The following is a 15,476-nucleotide window of genomic DNA, read 5'->3' as shown; positions in this document are numbered from 1 at the left end:
TGGCACGCTGCTCAATTCTCCTGCTGCTTCAGCGTAAGCCGATGGGAATTTGGGGCCCAATGCTACTGCAATGGAATCAAATATCTCGGCATAAAGGACAAAGAAGATCTTGCATTGCCCGTCTCAGAGTGATTCGACCTGTTTTCCAGCCCATTATCAAATACGTCTGAAATATATGGAGGCAAATGTACCATCCAATTTTGTACACAACATTCCTCAGTCAACATAGATGCACAGTTTTGGTTGAGGATTCACGTTTTTAAAATTTATTCTTTCACAGGGTGAGGGCATTGCTGAGAAGGTCTGCATTTTTTGCCCATCCCAAATTGTTCTTGAACCAAATGGCTTGCGGGGCCATTTCAGAGGGCAGTTAAGAGTCACCACATATGCTGTGGGTCTGAAGTCACACGTCGCTTGACATTCAATGGCATTATCATCACTGAATCCCCCCACTATCAACATCCTGGAGGTTACCATTTACCAGAAACTAAGCTAGACACTAGTAATCCTGTGGCGAGTAACTGTACTGACTCCACAAAGCCTGTGCACTGTCTATAAACCTGGAAAAGACCCCATACTTGCAACTAGCTACCATCCAATCGCTCTCCTGTCAGTCCCATATAGAATCCTTGAATGCCTCATGCTTCAGCGCATATCCCCAGTCGTAGAAGAAGTCCTGAGCATCGACCAAGCTGGTTTCTGTGAGGACCACAGTACAGTGGAGCAGTTACTGACCCTCAACATCGACTCTGAAAATGAATTTCAGAAAAAACCTGAAGACCGGGGCGGTGTTCCTTGTCCTCACACCCGCCTATGATACCATTTTGGCACGGTGGCCTCCGCCTGAACCTGCCATGGGTCCTCCCCCTCTGGAGGACTAAAGGCAGAGAAACACTGTTGAACAATCAGAGGATCAGGGTTCACCTTGGACAGGCAAAAAGGTACATGGAAAAGACAAACCAATGGGCAGGGTGGATAGGGAGCAGCTTACCCTTTAGTTGAAGGGTCAGTTATGAAGGGACACAAGTTCAAGGTGAGGGGCAGGAGGGTTTGGGGGGATTTTACCCAGACAGTGGTGGTAGTCTGGAATGCACTGCCTGGGAGGGTGGTAGAGGTGGATTGTCTCACATCCTTTAGAAAGTACCTGGACGAGCACTTGGCACATCATAACATTCAAGGCGATGGGCCAAGTGCTGGCAAATGGGACTAGGTGAGTAGGTCAGGTGCTTTTCATGCATCAGTATGGACTCGATGGGCAAAGGGCCTATTCTGCACTGTACGATTCTGTGCTTTGGTGACACCCCCAAGGCTCAGTACTGGCTCCAATCCTGTTCAACTTGTACACAAATAATCGTCCAAAAACTACCTCCTGAAAATTCTGCCTCGCAACTCAAGCCCCCGATTTCAACACCTTGGACCGGATCCCAAATGAGGACTTGTCAAAATTTGAACATACAGCTACACATGGCAACTCAAGCCAAGACCTGTCAAAACAGTATCCAGCTTATTTCATCTTTACAATGCACAACCCAGTAAAGAGCTTATAGCCAAATGAATGGCTGTAAGTTAAAGCACTTCCCAACTCCAACATACTTCGGAGTGATCTTCGATCGGACACTGACCTTCCGGGAATATTTAAAAATAACTGCAGCCAATATCAAGTCCAGGAACAACTTTGTAGTGTTCTTTGTGTTGATAAATTCAGGATGGTTGGCGTAGTGTTCACAAAGACCACAAAATAGATTTAACTTCAACAAAGTTATAAATTTATTAACACTACTAATTTGGATTCGACACGTACTCCTAAATAATACACAGTTGATAATTAACATATAATCTACACTCACCTACAACTAATCTCTACATCATTACAAACTATGATCTGCTCTTACTCACACTATATTTACTTCAGTCCGTCTCTCGGTAACTCCTTCACTTCTCTTCCCCACAAGGCTCAGCATCAATGTCTTACATACTTGTATCTGTAGCTCTATCTAGTGGCTGATCTAGACATTTCATTAACCCTTGCAGTTCTTACATTTGTGATAATACCACAAACTTCATTGCCAAACAATTCAGCTCAACGTGGGGTGCTGCTCTGAACCTCAGCACTCACACTCTCATACTCAGTAGCAGGATACTGCACCCCTGTTTGGTCAAGATCATCGCACACACACACACGCACACACACACACACACACACACACACACCTGTCCTGGCATACATCACTTCTCCATATCCGCTGACGTGAAATAACCCACAAAATGATCGGAACAGTTTGCAATGCCCCCGCCATGCCACTTCATGCTGATCTATTCAGTCCACCCAATGGGTACGACTCCCATCAAGAGGCCGATCTGGAAAAGCCCTCCCACACAGGACTTCAACACAAATTCCATCTGGACAAATGAATGGGAATCATTGGATATGACAAACAAGTACCTGGTCTCAAACCCAACCCAACACCTGCTTTCAATCTTCCAAGGAAAGAGTGGTCCACCATTAATAGGTTCAGGACCGACCACAGTCCCTGCCTGGCAGACCTCCACAGATGGAGCATTAGTATCAGACCCTATGTGCCTGTGGGAGAGAACAAACTATGCACCACATCGTAGAAGAATGCTCAATCCACAGACGCAATGGTGGCCTATCCACACTCAACACAGCAGGTCTGTAAAAAACTGCTTGTCATCATTCACTAAATAAAATAGTGTCTACAAGGCACAAGTCAGGAGTGTGATGGAATACTCTCCACCTGCCTGGATGAGTGCAGCTCCAACAACACTCAAGAAACTCAACACCATCCAGGGGAAAGCAAAGCAGCCGACTTGAATGGAACCCTTCCACAAACATTCACTGCCCCCCACCACCCAGGAACAGCCGTGTGTACCATCTACAAGATGCACTGCACAAACTCACCAAGGCTCTTTCGGCAGCACCTTCCAAACTCACGATCGCTACCATCTAGAAGGTTAAGGGCAGCAAACCCCTGAGAACTCCATCGCTTTACAGCTAATTAGTCCTATGCCGAGTTACTGTTCCAATGTTGGATATGCGACAGCCAATTTGTGCACAGCACAAGAGATACAATCGGATCACCAACTCTTTTAATGATGATGTGGAGATGCCGGCGTTGGACTGGGATGGACACAGTAAGAAGTCTTACAACACCAGGTTAAATCACTAGCTTTCGGAGCGCAGCTCCTTCATCAGGCGAGTGAAGAGGTGGGTTCCACAAACACATATACAGACAAAGTCAATGATGCAAGATGATATTTTGAATGTGAGTCTTTGCAGATAATTAAGTCTTTACAGGTCCAGACGGTGCGACTGGAGAGAGGGATAATCACAGGTTAAAGAGGTGTGAATTGTCTCAAGCCAGGACAGTTGGTAGGATTTTGCATGTTGTCTGAGGGATATCAGCCAGACAGCAGAGGGATAAATATCAGCCAGGGCAGCATGGGTTCATTATCCTCTGCAATATATTCAAGGTCTCCTGTTCCTAACTGTAAACTATTCATTTCTCTTTTTGAAGGAACAGTCTGCAGTACAAAACACTTTCCTCCTCAATTTTCGTTACGCTCTTCGTTCTGCTCTCCATTCTAAAAAGTGCAACTTTGATTTAACTAGGGTCGCAACCCCTCAGGATTGGCCTGCGGTCTCCACCAACTGAAGATCAATCCCTAGGACACTGCTGTGTGCAGCCCTGGAGAAAAATCATAGGGACGTTAAATAGATTGCTCCTTCTGTCATTTTCTTTGAACCCTTCTCTTTACCAGATATAACAATTTCTAAAATGGGGAATAAAAGGCTGGCAGTCAAACATCACCCAATTGGGTAATGAGGCCTTGTTACTTCCCAGCTGCCGGGCGGTGTGTCACAAGGACGGATGTGTTGGCCAACTAATGGCTGCAGGACGGGGATCAAGTCATGTGATCAACCATGCAGGAATACACTTAATCGCAGTTGGCGACCCAACATATTAACATCATACAAGAGGGTTTGTCTGGGCAGATTCTCGGAAGCGGGATTTTGGTTTTCAAGCTCTCTTGGATGGTCCAAGTGTCTCTCAGAATGGAGGACGTACTTTCTGAGCGCTGCTGCTCGCGAGCCGGCAAAAAGGAGTTCGCACTTTACCGCTTTTGCGATCTCCGCCCGGGTATTTTGTTCGCCTGCTCACGGACGGGCCTTCTGCTTCTCGAAGTCTCGCCCCACAACTGCTGGCGCAAAACCGTGGTCAAAGGTACTCAACCGCAGGGATTCAACTTTTTACAAGGGCCAACACAATAACAACTGCGCACATTGCAGCCGGGACCACATGGTCAGAGATTGGAATGTGGTGGAGCCGTTACCGATAACATCCCAGTTTACCCCTTCCATAGGGTTGGCAACTGCGGTTAAATGTATCCCTCGAGGCTTCATCACATGACTCCCCCCCCCCCCCCCCCCCCCCCGCACTCCAGCCAGTAGTCGGCCAACATCCTTGTGACACACGGCCTTCCTACACCAATTGGAAAGCAAAAAGACTCCTTACCCAATTGGACGATGGTTGATTGTCGGCCAAATAGCCTTCGCCTCACCCACCGCTAATTTTCAATATTTATACATCTGGTAAAGAGAAACATTCAAAGGAAATGACAATAAAGAAACAATGGGCGGGATTCTCCATCCCGCCAGACCCGTTTCCCGGCGTGCCGTGCCCCCGCTGGCCGTGGGATCCTCCGTCCCGGCAGACGGCCAATGGAATTTCCTCACTGTGGCCACCCCCATGCCGTCGGGAAATCGGCGGACGTGACTGCACTGCTGGTGAAGCGGTGGACCCCTCCGATAATCAATCTCCCTGTATGCTTTTCAACGACCTGATGATTTTTCTCCAGGGTTGCACAGAGCAGTTCCCTGGAGATTAATCTTCGCTGCCTGGAGACTCCATACCAATCCTGGAGGGGTTGTCAAGCATACCCTCGCCCTCCACCAGCAAGGAATTAGTACAAGGAGTTATTTAAGAACATAAATTAGAAAATATTTACTGCGCCAGTAGGTCAGATAGTTGGATTGGCCAGATAGAGGCAGAACTAGTGGGCATAGCCTCAAATAAGGGGAAGTAGACTTAGGACTGAGTTTAGGAGGAACTTCTTCACCCAAAGGGTTGTGAATCTATGGAATTCCTTGCCCAGTGAAGCAGTAGAGGCTCCTTCATTAAATGTTTTTAAGATAAAGATAGATAGTTTTTTGAAGAATAAAGGGATTAAGGGTTATGGTGTTTGGGCCGGAAAGTGGAGCTGAGTCCACAAAAGATCAGCCATGATCTCAGTAAATGGCAGAGCAGGCTCGAGGGGCCAGATGGTCTACTCCTGCTTCTAGTTCTTATGTTCTTAACACTCTGAAAACAGGTTGAAGAAATTCTGTTCCTCTCTCTGGTGGTTGTCCACCTTCAGTATTTCCCATTTCCCTTCCCACGTTTGATCAGGTCCCAATTCTTCTGTCAATCTCCCCCATCTTTCACCCAATCACCGGCCTTCATTGTGATCTTGTCCCGCCCACCCCCTTGCTCAAAACCTCCAACTTTCCCCAGATCGGATGAAAGGTCATCAACCTGAAAAGTTATCTCTATTTCTCTCTCTCTCTCTGGGTATTTCCAGTATTTTCTGTCCTTATCTCTATTTCTTTGGACTAAGACTGCTCATTATAGGCTGTTCCTGAGTGCAAGACGGGCATCCAGAAAACTGTGGTTTAAAGGGTTAACAGAATGGATATGCTAATCTATGAGATGTGGCATGGACATCAAGCAGTCATGTGCTAGATACTTCAGGCAGCAGATAGTTAGCCTTGAGGGGAGATGTGACTCTCCTGTAACCCACTGTAAATAGTATAAATAAAGTAGTTTATCAGTAAATATTCTGAAACACCGAGAGCTCTTCCTTGTTTAGCACACTCTAAGACAAAACTTGATTTCACCAACCACCAGGGAGACCTCCATTCATCCGTCTGGGCTGGAATGGAACTAATGGGCGGGTTTCTTCGACCTCGTGCCGGGTCGGAGAATTGCTGGGGGAGCCGCACGAATTGCGCCACGCTGCCCCGACAGCGGAACGCGATTCTCCGCAGAGCTCCACGCGGCCCCACCCCGTGATTCTCACGCCCGGATGGGCCGAGCGGCCGTGACAAAAAGCCCGAGTCCTGCCGGCGCCGTTCTAACATCCTCTGAGCCGGTGGGACCTCGGCGTTGAAGGGTCCGGGGGCGGCCTGTGGGGGGGGGGGGGGGGTCCGACCCCGGGGTGGGGGGGGGGGCCCTCCGTTGTGGCCTGCCCGCGATCGGGGCCCACCGATCGGCGGGCTGGCCTCTCGGGCTGGCAGCCTCCTTTCTTCCGCGCCGGTCCCTGTAGCCCTACGCCATTTGGCGCAGGGCCGGCGCGGAGAAGGGAGCCAGTGCACATGCGCGCCCCGCGGCGCCCAGTTGATGCCGGGGTCAGCACCTGGAGCAGTGTGGGTCGCTTCAGTGCCGTGCTGGCCCCTGTGGCCCGGAGAATCGGGCACCAAAAGGCCTGTTGACACCGGAGTAAATCACTCCCGTTCTTACGCCGACGTCAACAATACTTAGCAGCGTGATCGGAGAATCCCACCCATATATCCAGAGCTGAAAGGTCCATTTATTGCACTATCTGGTCTCCTGCAGTACCTCTTATAATTATTAATTATTACTAATAATTTGCTAAAATGTGCGAAACCAAACATTGTTTGAATAGAAGAATGATGGGGTGGGCATGGTAGTAGCTTTACTAACTAGAGGCAACATAATGGCAACTTAATAAAGGGGGATAATTAGCGTTAGGATTGAGATGAGAAAAGATCATTTATGTTACTAGGGGCTCTTTGAGACAAATGTATCAAATGAGTAAAATTGAGCAATAATCCTGAGATTTCAATACCTTTAAATGAACTCTCAAGAGACAGGGGAGTGACACCCAATGCTGGAGACTTGTCTCCCCCTCTGGCAGGAGAACTGGTGATAGGATTGCCCTGCATCTTCCGGAACGCCTGTCGAACCCGGCCAGTGGCAGTCATTCCCCGGGATCAAGGACTCTGGGGGGGGGGGGGGGAGAGAAGTCAGAGGCTGGCAGCTCTTAATTGATTGGCAGTGCCCACTGGGGAAGCAGTGGCTATTGCCAGCACTACACTCACCCAAAGCCCAGGATTGTCGCTGGATCCCAGGAACAGGTGAGTGATGGGGAGGTTGCGGTTCGGGGGGGGGGGGGGGGGGGGGGGCGTAGGGGTGGGCTGTGTGTGGCCACCTTTTCCCAATGCCAGGTCTCTCGATCAGTAGAGTGCCTTAGAATGAGTGACCACCCTGGAAGCTGGTAAGCAGCCTTGCCCCCCGCTCGGTGAATACCAATGGACGATACCAAGGACTGTGGGATGAACCCTTTAGGTGGGCATTAATTGCCTGCTTAAGGGCCTGAATTGGCAGTGAGGCAGGAAGGTCATCTGTAGGCTTTCCCCCCACGGAGTTGATTGGGGCACCAGTAGGAAAGTGGCAAAGTTCCCACCTCACACTCACCCGCCCAGTCAATATCCACTGCCACCAAACCCGCCACCTACAAATTCCCTTTTCCTCCAAACCTTGACACCAAATGTCGATGACAAAAGTTGCTGAATCAGAAAGATGAGATGCCCAATGTAATTATCCCTCTTCCAACACCCTCCCCAGCAAAAAAAATCATTGCGCAAGCCCCCAAAAAATCAGCTGAATATTCATAAATATATAAAATTAAATGGCTGAGGGTTCCAGTCGTGAGACATTTTTTTAAAAATACACTTTTGAAAGCAAGAGCGTCCCTACCTCACAGTCATGAAATTCCTCTTCCTCCACCTCATACGAGACAGTCTGAATTTTAACATCGTTCTCTGTGTAGTCCACAAGTTTAGACTCTGAACGGTCGGGGGAGTCAATAGTCAAGTTCTTCCTCTCTGTGAATGTGGTCTCACAGCTGTCGTTCCTGAAATCCTTTACGCTCTCTTTCGCCTCGTCCTTATACAAAATGAAGTTTGGGCGGTAAAAGGCCTCGACGGCCAGATGCAATGAGCTGGCGTCCAGGAGCTGGTGAGTGAAGTTGCCTTTACTCGGTTTGCTCTTGGCAGAATTATTGTTCACAAAGTAGCTCAAAATCTTCTCCTTGTAATGTTGCTGCTCGCTGTAATCGTCCTGGTAGCCGTAATCGTTTCGGACGTGCTGGTTGTTCTTGTCCAGCAAGGGATTCTGAAGTTCTGTCAGGTTTTCCATCATTTCGGCAGGGTGGGCGACGGAGGGTGGGGGAGGGGGAGGGGATTGGAGGAGTGGCAATTGGTGATGAATTGACCTGAAGTGCTGTTAGACCGCGAGGACGATCACTGGCCCCAGGCCTGCGGAGAAGGAGAGAAAAATATTACATTTGCTGATCTTTGTGCCAACAACTTAAAATTCAACAAACAACTGCCTTTCTTTTCCAGCCCAGAATGTCAGTTTGAGGCAGTAATAACGCTTTGCCTTTGCAATCTCCATCACCTGCCACTACATTGACTTTTAAGCTGCTGGAGCTTCATTGAACAAGATGACCTGTTGACCAATGATGATATCAGAAAGAAGCCAATGAAGCCCCCAGTGTTGGGGAATAAAATGCTGCGATTTGTGTTTAAGCTTCAGCTTTTTCCAATGGGGAGATGGCGAGAGGGGGGGTCACACACTTCATCTCAAGCCAGGGGAAGTAAAATCAGAGTCTCTTGCACTGCTTGACAGCCAATCTTCGTGCAACGCGGGTGAAGGCCCGTGCGAATGAATTGCCTGCTCAGGTTCCCAGCTGGGGTGTGGTCAGGCAGGCCAGCAAGAACCAAAGAGAGTGACAGGAGACACTCTCCTCCACGGTTACCCGAGACTCCCCCACTCCAATTTAACCTGTTCAACCAAGGGTCTTCTTTAGAAGGATGGGCTTAAATGGCCTTTTCTTGGTTCATGGAACGTCATGGATGACATGGACAACAGTGCCCCCTATTGGCTCTGCTCTCATGTATTTTTGGGGGGAAATGTTTTTGATTGAGTTTTCATATTTTATATCCAACAAATGATAAATTATACATTACCACAAAAAAAACACGCAAAGCGAACACATATATTTACAAGCGAGCATCTTCATAACAACAACGGTCCATGTGCCCCCCCCCCCCGCCCCCTTTAACCAGCATACATAATTTATATTCCCCAACACGGCCAGGGGACATAATAACAGGCATTCGTATACAATTTGGTTTGGGCTGTAGCTTGCCATCAGACTGGTCCCTTGCAGCTTTGTCACTCCTGCTCGTACTCGCGTTCCTTTTTGTTTGCCTCCCCCCCCCCCCCGACACACATGTGATGGGAGCACAGTTGTGGCTGGAGCTCGGAAGGGTGTCCCTGTGCAGGATCTCTCCTCCAACCTCACTCACTCTGCTCCCGGTTCCTTGACCCATCCCGGTACTCCATCTGCAGTGGCCTCCCACATTTATCCTCCTTTGCAGGACCTGCTTTTGGATCCTGGGCACTCCCCCACCCCTCCCATGCGTCCCCCTACCCTCCCACCCCCCACCCTTCCACGCACACACAAAAATGCCATCATTAGCTTGTCGACTGTGTTGAAAAAGGCCTTGGGGATGTAGATCGGGAGGGATTTAGCTCAGTGGCTAAACAACTGGTTTGTGAGGCAGAACAAGCGCGGGTTCAATTGCCGTACGAGCTTACCCGAACAGGCACCGGAATGTGGTGACAAGGGGCTTTTCACAGTAACTTCATACTTGTGACAATAAAAGATTATTATTATCTGAACATGCAGAGGACCCTGGGCAGCATGTTCATTTTGATCATCTGTATCCTCCCTGAGAGGGAGAGTGGGAGTGTGTCCCACCTCTGGAGGTCCTTTGTAACTTCCTCCACCAGACTTGTCAGGTTCCTTTTATAGATCCTTGTCCAGTCGCAGGCTATTTGGACCCCTCCCCAGATAGCGGAATTTGGTCTGGGTCAATTTAAACAGCATTCACTCCAGCTCTGTGTCGTCCCCCACCAGCCCCACACCCCCCCCCCCCCCTCCCCTCTGCGAGTTCAGAGGGAAGATTTCATTCTTACTCAGGTTAAGCTTGTAGCCTGAGAAGGCTCTGAACTCACTTCCATGCTCATAGATTATCATAGAATTTACAGAGCAGAAGGAGGCCGTTTGGCCCATCGAGTCTGCACCGGCTCTTGGAAAGAGCACCCTACCCAAGGTCAACACCTCCACCCTATCCCCATAACCCAGTAACCCCACCCAACACTAAGGGCAACTTTGGACACTAAGGGACAATTTAGCATGGCCAATCCACCTAACCTGCACATCTTTGGACTGTGGGAGGAAACCGGAGCACCCGGAGGAAACCCACGCACACACGGGGAGAACGTGCAGACTCCGCACAAACAGTGACCCAAGCCGGGAATCGAACCTGGGACCCTGGAGCTGTGAAGCAATTGTGCTAACCACCATGCTACCGTGCTGGACCGGGGTTCAAGGTGTAGAGGAGCAGGTCATCCACATAGAGTGAGACTCTACGCTTTCTGTCTCCCCTTTGGATACATGTCCACCCCTTCACCGTGCTGAGGGCGATCGCCAGTGGCTCAACTTCCTGGTAATCAGCAGCGGAGACAATGGGCATCCCTGCCTCATGCCTCTGTGCAGCCGGACGTATCCAGAGCTGGTGGCACTTGTCCGTTCGCTCGCCATAGGAGCGGTTTACAGCAGTTTCACCCAGGAGGTGAATCCTGGCCCAAACCCAAACTGTTCCAGTACCTCTATGAGGTACTTCCATTCGTCCCTGTCGAAGGCCTTCTCTGCATCCATGGAGATGATCACTTCTGGTGGCCTCTCCCCGGATAAGGTCAGTATCACGTTCAGCAAGGGCAGCACGGTGGTGCAGTGGGTTAGCACTGCTGCCTCACGATGCCGAGGTCCCAGGTTCAATCCCGGCTCTGGGTCACTGTCCGTGTGGAGTTTGCACATTCTCCCCGTGTCTGCGTGGGTTTCGCCCCCACAAACCAAAGATGTGCAGGGTAGGTGGATTGGCCACACTAAATTGCCCCATAATTGGAAAACAATAATTGGGTACTCTAAATTATCATGTTCAGCAGACGCCTGATGTTCTCTGCTAGTTGCCTGCCCTTGACAAAGCCTGTCTGGTCTTCCGCGACTACCTCCGGCACGCAACTCCCCGGCCGCCTCACCAGGGCTTCACCAGGAGTTTTGCACCTGCATTAAGGAGTGAGATGGGCCTGTAGGACCCGCACTCCGTCGGGGCTTTATCCTTTTTGTGCATCAGCCATATTGATGTTTGGACTAGTGTTGGTGGCAGGGAGCCCCTTACTAGCAAGTCTACAAACATCTCCCGCAGATGCGGGGCCAGTGCTGACGCAAATGTTTTGTAGAAGTCCACCGGGAATCCATCTGGTCCCGGCGCCTTCCCCGCCTGGGGTTGATATTCTCCATGACTTCCCCCAGTTCTAGTGGTGCTTCCAGGCCCCGCCTCTCATCTTCCCCCACAACCGGCATGTCCAATCTGTTGAGGAACTGCTTAATCTCCAAGGCATCCTCCGGGGGTTCGGAAGTGTACAGCCCACGGTAGCAGTTTGCGAATGCTTCTGCTGTCATGTCTTGTAGGTAAGTTGAAATGATTAGCCAAAGTACATCTATTTCTGCAAACGCATTAACCCTGCAAACATCTCTCCTTGATGTCAACTCACAGAAACACTCTTACAAAAAGGCACGCAAGTCTCAGGAAATTGATGTAATAAATATGTGTCTCTCCTCAGAATCTCACCCTCATCAGCATTGCATTTCCCACTCTGGCAGTCATCTTGGGTGTCAAGGTATTCACGACCGATAATAAACAGTGATAGTGGTAGGCCATTTAGGTCCTCAAGCCTGTTTCAACATTAACATGGTTAATCTGTATCTTAACTCCATTTACCTGAATCCTCCTGAATACCCTTAGTCACCAAATATCAATTTGGGTTTTGAAATTTTCCAATTGAACTCCAGCCTTAACTGTCTTTTGGGGAGAAGGTTCCAAATTTCCGCTACCCTTTACATGAAGAAATGCTTCTTGACATCACCCCTGGATGGTCTAGCTCCAATTTTAAAGTTTATGCGCCCTTCTGGACTGTTCCGCAAGGGGAAATAATTTCTCTCTAGCTCGAGTGCCAGGTTCTTTAATTGTTTTGAACATCTTGCAACCTTCCTTACTCAAAGGGATGCTTACACAACCGGTTTAGCTCAATTAGCTGGTTTGTAACACAGAACAAGGCCAACAGTGTGGGTTCAATTTCTGTGGTGGCTGAGGCCCTGCCTTCTCAACCTTGCCCTTTGCAAGGTGATCCTCAGGTTCAATTACCACCAGTCAGCTCTCCCCCTCAAAGGGGAAAGCGGCCTATGGTCATGTGGGACTATGGCGACTTAACTTTACACAACCCGTCCTCATAATTTAACCCTCTCATATCCAGCATCATCCTGATAATGAAAGGCCCGGTTTTTCACTGCTCTGGATAGCCTCTTTGCTGTGTTGAAAATGGCAGAAGTGGCCGAAAACCATTAAGTCCCACCCCCGAACACAGCGCTTCCCATTTTTTTTTCCAGCCAATCGCATATGCATGGTTCACAAAAGCAGCTGGTCATTCAAATCATCTGCTGTCTCCGGTGATTTCTGTATCTCAGAATGGTAAAAGCCAAAGTGTGCAGAGTTGACCTGTTAAGAGCAGGTCTGAACTTTGTGCATTTCTTGAATATTCAGGGTAATCCTTTGGAGGGATAAGGTACCCATTTAAATCTGGTCCCAGGACACACTTGGAGGGAGGTAATATGCCCATTGGAATTGCCAAATGTAGGCATGAACGAGCATAAAAAGTGTATTAAAGTCATAAAGCTAATTGGATCTGTCAAAATCAACTGTCAAATGGACCTGTGAAAGGAAGCTGTGAAACTGTCAAGACTTTTAAAAGTCCTGCCCTTTAAATCTTTGAAAAACATCCTGGGGGTTAAAAAAAATGTTGCTTGCTATTTTACTCTGTTGACATAAGCCTGAGGATTTCCATTGCTGCATGACTAATTTCATAACCATCCATTATCACAGCAGGGTACCTGCCATTGCATAGTTTAATCGACAGCTATAAGTGGTTCAAGGCTCTTTGAAATGGGATTATGAATTCCAATACTTGTTTTGTAACTGATAATGCACTTAACACATTTTTGTGACAAGATTTTATGTAGTCGAAGGAACGTAAATGTAATAAATGAGTTTTCGTGAATGAGAGTTGTTTTTCCAATTACAAGTGTGCAATAAAGTTAAACTTGAATTTATTTCATCATCACATGGGTCCTGAAGTCTTCCCATGGTGAGTTGGCATAACAGGTGTAAGGGCAAAGGGTGGTGGATGAGGGGGGTGTATGGTTCAGCATGAGTTGGCACTAGATTGGTATAGGTGCTATGAAGGGCCTTGGCAGTGGCTAGAGGAGGATAGATTGGCATAGAGGGTGAAGAAAAATGGGGGTCGGTACAGGGGCCTGAGGTAGCATGAGTTGGCACGGGTAGCCATGAGGATTGTGTGTGCGTGTGGGTGTGGCGGGGGAGAGGGGTGGCTTGAGGGCTTTTGTATTTTATTCTGTTTTTGGGATACGGTGCTGGGACCCGGAAGCAAGATATCTGCCCAGTCTACCTCCACCCCCAATACCCTCCTACTTCCAGGGTTGCCCATCTCAACGTCAAATATAGTCTGCACTTCCTGTACTGAAAATATGTTGTCCAGTTTTAGGGAAATAAAATAAATGAGTGAAAAGGGTATTCAAGCGAACATTTCTGCTTACGCAGCCAGTATCATCAAGCACATTCCAACGGTTAGGATTCAGATGAACATTACACGCGCTAAGGGCCCAAACCAGCAGCAATAGTTGCCAGACGAACCTTGTATGCCCTCAAGGACTTATATCAGCAGAGCTCTCCAATAAGAACTCTACTGTTAGAGGGGCAGGAGTTCAGACGAAACAGGTTAAATATAGCCTCTGGGTAGGAGAAGGAGAAGACAAATAGTATCCAGCTAGGAGGAGATAACTGTCATATTACCCTTGGTGGTAATATGTTGTGTTCTTTGTCTTTTCTTCCAGAATGGTCCGATGTGTTGTTGACAAAGAATCCACCAATCATTAGATCGAAAAACAAAAAACTGATTTATTGTATAACTATTAATTGAATGAAGTTCGCACACTCTACTGAGCTACAGTTAATAATAAAGTAATATTGAATCTGTCTAGCAGTGCTCAATAATCTAAATAGTCACTAATTATACTATGATCTAACCTCGTGTTAACTCTATCTAATCTAATCTTCTCCTCGTGCTGTTCTCATGCTTTCTCCTTCATGAACTACCCAGAATTCCCTGGGGTCTGATTTATGTACAGAGAAGTGGTGGTGCCCTCTAGTGTTTGAATCACAGAGAGATGTAATAATTAACTTTTCACTGGCGTACCTATATACATATCATTACATTCCCCCTTTTTAACATTTCTTTTCCATTTACAAAGGAAAAAATATATATAATATTATTACAATACATGATATGTATATGAATTTGACATTTAGTGAAAAATCAATAACAAAAAAGTTCAACAGGTCCAATTCACAAATTGAGTCTGTCCAGCTTCCTTCTTCTCCTGGTTGACTTTCTTAAACCACGAGGAGGAAACTCAGAAGTTTTTAATGTCCTCTGTGAATCTTCACGAACTTTGGACGATGTCATTATATCATTGAAAATACTTTCACGGAGTTGTAGAGCTGGAAGGATGTTATGCTGTTTGAGTTTCAGAAGTGCTCATCGATTACGTCAAACAATTGATCCTTCATCTGTTTGAATGACACATGAGCGTGATGCTGCTTGACGAATAACTTTTGCAGGGGCAGACCAACCTCCATCAGGCTTTTGATCCTGACATTGTCGCGTGGAAGCAGTGTTTCCAGTGTGGTTGCACAGTTGTTGTTTATCTCATTGATGTTGCATATTTTTTATTAAGGGTAGGTGATCTGGATCAGGGAGTGTCATGGACGGTAGAGTATTCCTTAACGCCCTGTTCATCAACAATTGCGCTGGTGATAAACCCGCGGCAAGTGGAGTTGCCCTGTAGTTGAGTAACGCAAGATTCATGTCTGCGTGTGATTCAAAAGCTTTGTAAAAAAGTTGTTTCATGATATGAACTCCTTTGAGGATAGTGCGGACTTGAAGTGATGTGAGCGAAGTTGTATTCTCTGGAGAATTCAGCCCATTCATGACTATCAAAGCACGGTCCGTTGTCAAACATTACAGTGTTTGGAATACCATGTCTGGCAAAAATTTCTTTCGTAGCTTTCATAACAGATCTGGAAGTGAGATCAGACAACTTGACTTCCGGATAATTCGAAAAGTATT

The 15,476-nt window shown here is 47.7% G+C and overlaps 1 protein-coding gene across 1 annotated transcript in view; it reads right to left on the bottom strand.

Annotated features, from left to right (window-relative positions):
* Positions 1-15,476, bottom strand: part of LOC140404736 (synapse differentiation-inducing gene protein 1-like) — a 339,786-nt gene that overhangs the window by 161,752 nt on the left and 162,558 nt on the right. Inside the window, 1 exon segment of the mRNA XM_072493435.1 lies at positions 7,839-8,398. Coding sequence (XP_072349536.1) covers positions 7,839-8,282 — 444 coding nt within the window. The 5' untranslated portion in view covers positions 8,283-8,398.

The sequence above is a fragment of the Scyliorhinus torazame genome, chromosome 2 (genome assembly GCF_047496885.1).
Source record: "Scyliorhinus torazame isolate Kashiwa2021f chromosome 2, sScyTor2.1, whole genome shotgun sequence".
In the NCBI taxonomy this organism is placed as follows: Eukaryota; Metazoa; Chordata; class Chondrichthyes; order Carcharhiniformes; family Scyliorhinidae; genus Scyliorhinus; species Scyliorhinus torazame.
The sequence above is the reverse complement of the archived record's forward strand: the minus strand, read 5'-3'. Positions and strand labels throughout refer to the sequence as shown.